At 37.3% G+C, this 9,727-nt stretch overlaps 1 protein-coding gene across 5 annotated transcripts in view; it reads left to right on the plus strand.

Annotated features, from left to right (window-relative positions):
• Nucleotides 1-9,064, plus strand: part of ccser2b (coiled-coil serine-rich protein 2b) — a 66,493-nt gene extending 57,429 nt beyond the window's left edge. For 4 of the 5 annotated variants that reach the window (XM_051124459.1, XM_051124458.1, XM_051124460.1 and 1 more), the window contains exon 10: nt 3,153-9,064. In XM_051124459.1, the coding sequence (XP_050980416.1) occupies nt 3,153-3,959 (807 nt within the window). In that variant the 3' untranslated portion in view covers nt 3,960-9,064. The remainder of the gene's footprint in view (nt 1-3,152) is intronic. The other variant, XM_051124462.1, reaches the window with a different exon arrangement.
• The last annotated feature ends 663 nt before the right edge of the window (nt 9,065-9,727 follow it).

A 9,727-nucleotide genomic window follows, 5' to 3' on the forward strand; every position in this document is an offset into this window, starting at 1 on the left:
CTGAACTAATTAGTTAACAGCTTACTAGAGGGAAAGGCTGTCATTGAATTATACATGGATTGCATTAAACACTGGTAACAAGTGGATGTAAATGGGTAAAATCCATGGAATAAGAGAATTTTTTTTGTGCCTTTTGATGTCAAAATCAGAATGCAAATAATTTTTATAGAATACTATTGTCAAAGACGCCATTTTAAAGCTAAACACAGACATTTAAACAGACATACTATGGATGAAAACTGCTGTGATTACTCGACTTTTAAAGCATAAATTTGATTTAAACAATAGGTCTACATAATATTCACATATGCCGTTCATAGGGGACGTGTTGTATTATCCCATAGAGTTATAGCATGAAATCTTATTTAAACCCATTACTATTAACATTTTTACATAACATTTTTTTATTTTATCTTTCTCACAAATGCAAGTTTATATCTCCTAATATGGACTTTATAACTCTTTTTAACAAAACTAGTGAGTTTGTTACTTCTGAGGGGAAAAAAGACAGAATTGTGGGATATAAACTCTGAGCTGAGGGGAAAAGAGAGAATGACGAGTTGTTTTTCCTCTAGAGTTGTGAGATATAATCTCGGAATTGCGAAAATAAAGTCAGAATTTTGAAATATAAAATCATATTTACCTTTTTTATTCTTTTATTCCATGGCTCCATAGACTGCCACTTGAACCGCCCACAAAAAGAAAAAAACGTCATCCCTGTTTCAGATCTGTAAGACTATCCTAATATCTAACAGTCAATTTCGTTGAAGAACAGTGGGTGACAAGCTCTTGTAATATGTATTGATGCAACATTTTGAAAATGACATCTAATTAATATAATCTATACTCTTTTTAAATCTAAGTATTTTGTACCGTATCCGTGTAATTCTCTTGCCATAAAGGCTATCTCTCCCGGGTTTTCTGCAACCATGCTGCGCGTGCATCCTGAATGTTTACAAACAGATAATTGGTCCATAAGTCATCTCTGTGTTTTAAAATATGAAATCTTAACTAACTTTTGCATGGTATTTTTGTGAGGATAACATTAAGGGACATGGGTGACTATTCCTAAAGCTCTGTTTGCATGGAATAAATGCCACCCACCAGAAATCATCTACCAGCACCAACAGCAAAGCAGACATCAAAGACTCAGCTAAATATTACTATACTCCAGCACCTCAGTGTCCTGTATACCACAGAGCCTTGCGTCACATGGAATAATTCACTTTGTGATGGATAGGTTGGCTTCTCTATCAACATCATGTGTATTTCTTGTGATCAAGAGTTTGCAGGCAGAAATTTGTCTTTGTGCCATCCTTAGAAAAACTTGTCCTACTTTGGATGTTTTGAACTTTGTGACAATACTAGCTTCTCTGTTCTAGATGCTTTTTGGTGCCAGTCGTAAGTTGTTAACTTGAATTGCGTACTTGTTTGTCAGTCTGAGAGTGTGCTTGAGTGCATGTTCTGCTTTGACAATGACCTCATCACCTCACGTGTAAGTCCGCATCATTGCTAATGAGTGTGGAGAGGCTGAGATCCACTTCGCCAAGAACTGTAAGGATCAAAGCCCTCTCAGACAGCTTGTCATGTGTGGATGCTTCACTCTGTCTCACTTAAGTCTGAGTTAACATCCAGAGCAGGTTCGTCTGAAGTTGTGTGGCAAAAGCTGGTGATAGTGTCTCTTAGAGCATGGTCGATATATCAGTTTATCAACACATATAGTTGCATTTTCATACATTATTATTATTAGTATGTGGAAAAATCAATATTTATAGTAGATTCTAGATTAGATTTTAGATTCTTTATAATCCTTTCATTAGCACATCCTTCATTAGCACTGAAGGGTTCAACTTCTGGTTAAATTAAACTAATTACGGACTCTTTGTTGAGTAGAGATCCATGTCGATCTACACAAAAAAGTGGGTTTAAAACATCAACAGAGAAAAGCCAAAGTATGTATGCACTGAGCCTTACCATTACATATAGTCATGGAACAATAAATCAATCATATAAGAGATTTAAAAGTATAGTTCACTCAAAAATGAACAATCTGTCATCATTTACTGTTATAGTATATAGTTTTCTTTCTTCTGTGGAACACAAAAAACGTCCAACTTTTTTGCCATCAACTTCACTGTAAAGAAAAACAGAAGCATTTAAGCAGTTTCCAAATAGTATTAATAAAAACATGGTCTGTTGTCCTAAGTGAAAATATTGAAACGTCTGACGAAATACAACAAGGTTGTCGAAAAGTCTGATCTGATTTTAACATTTTTCAAATGTAATTAGTCATTTAAGTGACAGTATAAAATATTGGATATGGCTTTAATTTAAATTTTTGCTTATTAGTATGGTTGAATTGGATCATGAAGGATCAGATCAAGACAATGGTTAATAAAATGGGATATTAAAGGATATTTGTGTTATTTAACATTTCATTTTTGCAGGTTTGCATCATATTGCAGGTGTGCATTTTACTGATTTCATTCATTTTGAGGAATACTGAAGCTGTGAGATAAATATGCATGTTCACATTTAGTTTAGAACTACTGAAACATAATTTTACACAGTGCACACAAATCCTCTGCATTTACTCCCGATTTCTCTCAAAATATGGTCAGGAGAGCTGTCAGTCAATAAATGGGAAAACAAAGTAACTGGCGTTACTTCTTTAAAAAAATAACTCGGATATGTTCTTGTAAATTAAAAACTAATGCGTTACTTTACTAGTTACTTAAAAAAGTAATCTGATTACATAACTTGCGTTAATTGTAAGTACCCCCAACACTGGTCAGTAGTTTTGAAGCATAGTGTTTATTTATTTTTAATTTAGTTAATAATTACTAAACATTCTCATAGTTAAAGGATTACTTTTTATTTTCGAATAACGTTTTTTCATTAAGTGGAAAGCTTTTGTTCAAATTATTGAATTTTAAATTTTTCAGTTGATTCATTTAGCAATTTTAGGAAAATAGGTTAACCTCTTGTTCTGTCCTTTTGTATTTTTTTTTTTCTTTTAAACCAGTGATTTTTAAAAACTTTTTAAAAACTCAGATCAAATCTAGTAACTGAAGAATTACCCTAATATGGCCATTTTGAAATGAGATCAAACTAATGTTCATTAATTACTTCTTATTTTTTCTCTCCAATAGCTGCAAATACTACAGACTTCCAGATTCTTACCCAACACGCTCCACAACCGTGAAGGACTGTCAAGTCCAACCTCTTCAGAGGCGCCTTGTGACCGTTTGGATGCCAAGCCTGGTCACCACCCACTGACGCCCCAGTCCTGCTCCCCAGACCTACAAAGTCCCACCACTGTTGAGTCTACCCCAAACTGTGCTGTACCAACGGTAACTATATCTGCTGATAGCTCTGCTGCCTCCTCTTCCAGAACATTTCAGAGCTCTGATCCTGCTGAGCTTGGCCTCATGAGCAGCCGGCTTAAAATCAATGAGCCAGCAAGCCCACCAGCTTCTGCCAGCTTTTGCTCTAAGCTAGAGACAGGTATACAAAAACTTCCTTTGAGAAGAAGCAGTTTTTCAACCCTACAGCCACCCACTTATATTAAGAGAGCTTCAACATTCATCAAGCCCCAGGAAGTACAGCAGGTCAGTATGTTCACCGGAGCCCTGGGTAGGTTTGGAGCCACAGGTCTATCCAGAACAAGACATCAACCTTTATCAGCTCCCGGACTACCTTGCATCAACCCAGTCCGACAAACAACCATGCACAGCACTACTGTACCAATATTTAACCAACAAAATCAAGGATACAGACAGTCCTTATTGCTCAGAAAGATAGAGAGCAGTTTGCCCAGAGCCATTGCCCCCCTCCAGCCCAAACATTCCCGCCTTCCTAAGCCAAAGACACTTTCTTCTCTCCCAAACCCTGCTGCTCAACAAGGTCAAACAACAACCTCCCCCGCTCTGTCTTCTCGTATGCTTCCACAATTCTAGATTAGCTAAGCAAGGCTTCAGGCATCCCACCAGAGTGTAGAAAAGCTGCTGCTTAAGGCTCTGTTTGTATCAAGTATCTTGCTAGTTATGCTTACCATGTACAAAACATGACATAATGCACAAAGTTGTAAGAGACACTATTGTCCAACTTGTACCTTTGCACCTTGCATAAGATAGTGCTTCTTTGATAGATTATCAAGGCGCCACTTCTCTAGGACAACGACCAAAACCAAGCAGAGTATTGTTATTGCTCCCACATAATCTTTTTGTATCGCTCTTATTGATCCTTTTGAGAGAGACTTGCATTTTCTTGTCTTAACTAACACCATGTTATGTGCACCGCGTGGGCCATGATGAGGGGTGCCCACTGAGATTTTGAGAGGAGCCGTCTTTTCCAATTGCTTCTCTACCCATCTCTCTTTGTACCTTTGTTCTTTGCCGCTAGCATGAAGATTGCGTCCTGCTGGAATTGGCCTCCCACCACCGTACCTAATAAGAGCAAGTTCTGGAAGCCAAGTCAATCTTACAGCAGAATGAGTTGTAAGGTGTGAACATAATGTAAAATGAAAAAAATCTGTCTGTGAGGAACATTAGTCTATACAGTGAGACAGTTTGAAGAGATTGGCATAGCTACTTTACAATTAGAATGATTTTGCCAAGTAGGACATGTTTTTTGATTGTTGGTCCTGGACCACATTCATCAGATTTGAAGGGGATATTGGATGCAAGATTCAATTTTAATTGTGTTATAGCAGTGTGGACACAACAAAAAAATACATTTACTCCTTTTTTTTTAATCCCCAAGAAAACTAAGCAGTCTCAGTTATCAAGCTGTTTTTATTTTCTGAGGAGTATGACATCATACTGTTCAGACCCTGCCCCCTGACTACTGATGGACTGTCCCGTATTAGCATATTTCCGCCCTCAGCCACTTGTACATTTTCCGTCATTTTCTTCTCACTCGAGCAGAGACACAAATGTCTAGTAAGCAATGCAGGTGTTGGGTATAACAGTAAACATATAAATTTTCATTTTCTCTTGACATCAGAGCCATTGAGGGTACAGTGGATTAGTTTTATTTTTGATGTCAACGTGACACCAAATACACAAAAAAAATGGAAAAGAGGGGTGGTGTGAGCTCTAGCTCATTATCATTTAAAGAGGCATGCACCGAAATAGGTCACTGTGAACAGAGCTGTTTTTGGCAAGGTAAAAAGGTGTTGTTTTAGAACAATTTGGTTCATTTTAACCAAAGTATGTAACAGACATTTGATGAAGACCCTAAAGAATCATACTAACTTCTGGAAAATGGGCATGTGATGTACCCTTTAAAGGAGAAGTCCACATCCAAAACAAAAATTCACAGATAATGTACTCACCCCCTTTTCATTCAAGTCTTTCTTTTTTCAGTCGTAAAGAAATTCTGTTTATTATTTCATATTATTTTTTCCCATATAATGAACTTTTATGGTGCCCCGAGTTTGAACTTCCAAAATGCGGCTTCAAACGATCCCAAATGCGGTTAGAAACGATCCCAGCCGAGGAAGAAGGGTCTTATCTAGCAAAACAAATGGTTATTTTCATTAAAAAATAAAATGTAAATGCTTTTTAATCTTAAACGCTCGTCTTGTCTTGCTCTCCCTGAACTCTGTGTGTTCTGGCTCAAGACAGTTAGGGTATGTTGAAAAACTCCAATCATATTTTCTCCCTCAACTTCAAAAATCATTTCAAAATCATCCTACATCGCTGCATAAGTACCAACCCAGTCTTTGCAAAGTGAACGTGCAAAGAAGATCAAACACCCTTAACAAAAAAGGTAAAACAGCGATATAGGATGATTTTGAAGTTGAGGGAGAACATGAGATGGGAGTTTTTCGACATACCCTAACTGTCACGAACCGGAAAAAAACAGGCAGAGTAAGACAAGACGATCATTTGACATTAAAAAGTATATAAATTGTATTATTTTTATGAAAATAAATGATCGTTTTGCTAGATAAGACTCTCGGCTGGGATTTACAACCGCATTTGGGATCATTTGAAGCCGCATTTAAACTACATTTGGATGTTCAAACTCGGGGCACCATAGAAGTCCACTATATGGAGAAAAATGCTGAAATGTTTTCCTCAAAAAACATAATTTCTTTACGACTGAAGAAAGAAAGGTATGAACATCTTGGATGACAAGGGGTGAGGACATTATCTGTACATTTTTGTTCTGAAAGTGGACTTCTTTAAGAGTTAGGAGACCTATAAGGGATAGGGATATGGTTAAGATTATGATTGTTTGAAAGGAATGGTATACTGTGGTATGCTCAAAGTGAACTGTGCTTGATTGTGACTCGCAGGAATCAAGGAATATTTTGTGCACGTTTGAATTCTGGCAAGATAAAACACAGTTACACAGTGATTCAAGAGCAGTGCCTGATTGCAAATCATAGAACAGGTAATTTGATCATTTATTATGAGGCATAGCTCTTACTAGTTGGCCTCTGGACTCACCCCCATCCGGGTCACGGAACCAATACAAGCAGTTCTGCTTGACTACTATGAGTGGCGATTGGACCGCATGCTAACAAGGACGCTAAAGACTACAGCCTCTATTTTGTCACCTCTCAAGGCCAGGGAGGTCAGGTTTACTTGTGCAACTCTTCCTAGCTGGCCTCTTGTTACCTCTAGACCACACCTGATAATATAATACCATGCCTATTAGATTGTTTGCAGCTTTCTTTGTTTTTGTGTTTAAAATGAAAAAACTATGTTTTAGTGATTTTATTTATTTTTTTTATTATTTTTTAGCTAAGTTTAACAACTTAGCAGTTCCCCTTTTCTTAAAGTCTCTTTTTCCACAGTTTTGAAACAACATCCCCCACCCTTTCTACTCTTGTAGTTCAATCTTATGAAAAATTAAATGTCCAAGCTTTGCAGCAGCAGCCCCTTACTTTCTTTCCACACCGATTCACAACAAATTCAGGTTGTCTGATTGCCTTAGTAAACATTGCAGGAATTGGTTAGAGCAGACACTGACTTACCCGGTGCGATTCTGTCAGGCCCTTCAGTCAGCGCGACAGCTTTCTACACAAGTCAAACTGTTTATCCCCGCGTCTCGGTTCATCTTATTTCATTCGTCTCATCCATCCTTTGCCACTTCAACAGTGAAGCTGTCGAGATGGCATCCACATTGCATTAGACACTATAGATGTTAAAAGGGTTTTAATGATACAGATCCTTAATACGGTGAAGAGGAACCTGACGCAATAGCTAGATTAACGCCAAACCCTCACCCTAATCCCTAGATCCTCTTCAACGTACACTCACCTCACAAAATTCTCCCATCGCTACTTCTGCTCTCTACTTGTGGCCTCAGCTATTGCTGGAGAGAGTACATATTTGAGTGAGTAGACAATATCTCTTCTGACGAACTGTAGATGAGATGAGGTGTTCTTTTGCTAAAGTGCATTGGAGTGAAGATATTCAGAGTCTCTGTAGATGGAGGAGAGAGTCCTTACTGAAAGCTCAAGCAAACACTCTAGCATCTTTCATATACTACTGACAAAAAGCAGCCAGCAATATACGTAGCTGTGTTTTCCTACTTAAACATGAAGCAAGTAACTGCAAAGCTTATTTAGTTATAAATATCATTGAAGTATAATGGACACATGTTATCAAACCTAAAATGTCTGACTGGTATACTTGGCTGTGTTGTGCTCTCTGATACCCTTTTGTCCACTATTAATGTTCACACAAGTGTCTTAACGAAGTGTGTAGTGCAAGTGTAGTACATTTTTCCAATGTTTGCCAGACATTTCATTTTGAACACTACTGTAAACCTGTATTGCTTTTTTTTAACTTATAAACCTAACTTATATTGTAAAACATTTGCTTGGGATGTGCTATTTTGTGACATAATACCGTGACATTCATACATACATTTAAATGTGGCTTAAGTCCTCAGATACTTTTTAAGGTGTGTATTTGCATCCAGGTGCAAATAGCATTTACCACCCAGCCCAGCTACTGTGTTTGCACTCCAGGAAGTTTGCTGGAACCATAGAAATCTAATTTAGGACATTTCGGTTATATTGCTGTAGTAATGTGGAGAGTAAAGGAAGGATCAATATGCAAACAACCAGAGTTTGACTCATTCTTATTGCCTTCCTCTTTTCTTGTCTCCACTCCTGATACTTAATTTAATTTTACATCTAACAATAAATAAAACTGATAAACAGGTTAAATGCAACACAGTGCGATGCTCTGTGTGTTCAGAGAATAGTTTGGTCCAGCTAAGGCAAAGTGGGCCAGAGCAGGACTGAAAAATCCAACCTTCACCTGCAGGCTTTTGCGGGTGGGCGCAGGTCAAAATATTACATGAATTTTGCAGGAGTGGGCCAGAATCTCACGGGAACAAGCTGGAGCAGGTCTTGAAAATGTAAGAAATGTTATGTGGTACACTACTGTCTTTAAATCATTATAAAGGTTTAAGAACTATAAAATAACGTCTATGACTTTTATTTTAAATCTGTATAAAATGCACAAATGTTACAGTGCTTCTGTGGCCTCACCATTTTTTTTGAATATGTGGATTACTTGAAACTTTTGATTTGTAGCTATAAAATACTTGTATTTTATCCTATGTGGCGGTACCTATAATAAACACCAGTTTTGTGGAGATGAGGGTTTCCTTAAAAGAGGTTTTCAGCTTCTGATTTCTTTTTGTCTCATCTGACGCATGTAAACGTTTAAGGAACAATATCACTGTCAATACTGCGTGTCCCCCTGTAGTATTATATATATATAGCAAAATGTTAATGCATAATGGAAACATTTTTTTGCTCTTTTAGTAATATTTTATTGTTCTTTATGTTGTCTACCATGTTTACCTTATTTGTGCTACATTATAACTGTATGGAAATTTTGCACTGCCTTTTAATGTAAACCTCTGTTCAAACTTAATTTATTTGTGCACTTCAAAGTGTGTGTGTATGTTACTGATAACCCCTTAATCAGATATGCACTTTAAATGTATAGATGAGAGATGTTTTCATGTGCTTTACATCTCTTCATAAGGCTGAGTGTACAAGAGCTCTAAATAAAGACAGCACCAAAAGCTACTGCAATCTTCTTTGTCCAAGTATGTGTTTGTGTGTATGTCTGTGCTTCCTGGTTTCAAATATCACTTCACAGAAGTATGCGTGTTATTTTCCAGTATCCGGAAATCTGAATTTTAGTGTCCAACCAAACAATAAATGTGAGGCCTGCAGAGGGTAATGGAATAGGAGTTCTTATGGACAGTGACCGTAGGGGTGAATAGCTTCCAAGTCCTGTAAATGCTGGCCAGGAAGTACAATGATGCAGTATGACCAAAGCTATCAACTAACTCAGTGTGACTCAGAACTACAAGTGCAGGCAGGAGGCCTGTTCACTCCAAGAAAGATAACTATAAAATCAAAACAATAACTAGATTATTTCATGTTTCCACCGAGCTGTGCAGTTTAGTACATTACAGTTCGTTCTGCAATTATTTCCATTTCCATTGTCAGAAGTGAATGATACTAAAATAGCTAACTAAGAGTCAGAGAATCGTAACTGAATGAAAGAAGCACGTCCTTCACTTGTTCCGCCATGCTGCTCGCGCATGTTGGGCTTGTTTACATCAGAGTGTGCAAACACAAAAAAATATGATAGTGTATTTTATAATTTTATATTTTCACACACACACACAATGTTGCGCTATTCTCTGCGTGAGAAGACGTGGATCTCTACATTGT

This window comes from Labeo rohita, chromosome 12 (assembly GCF_022985175.1).
Source record: "Labeo rohita strain BAU-BD-2019 chromosome 12, IGBB_LRoh.1.0, whole genome shotgun sequence".
Taxonomy (NCBI): domain Eukaryota; kingdom Metazoa; phylum Chordata; class Actinopteri; order Cypriniformes; family Cyprinidae; genus Labeo; species Labeo rohita.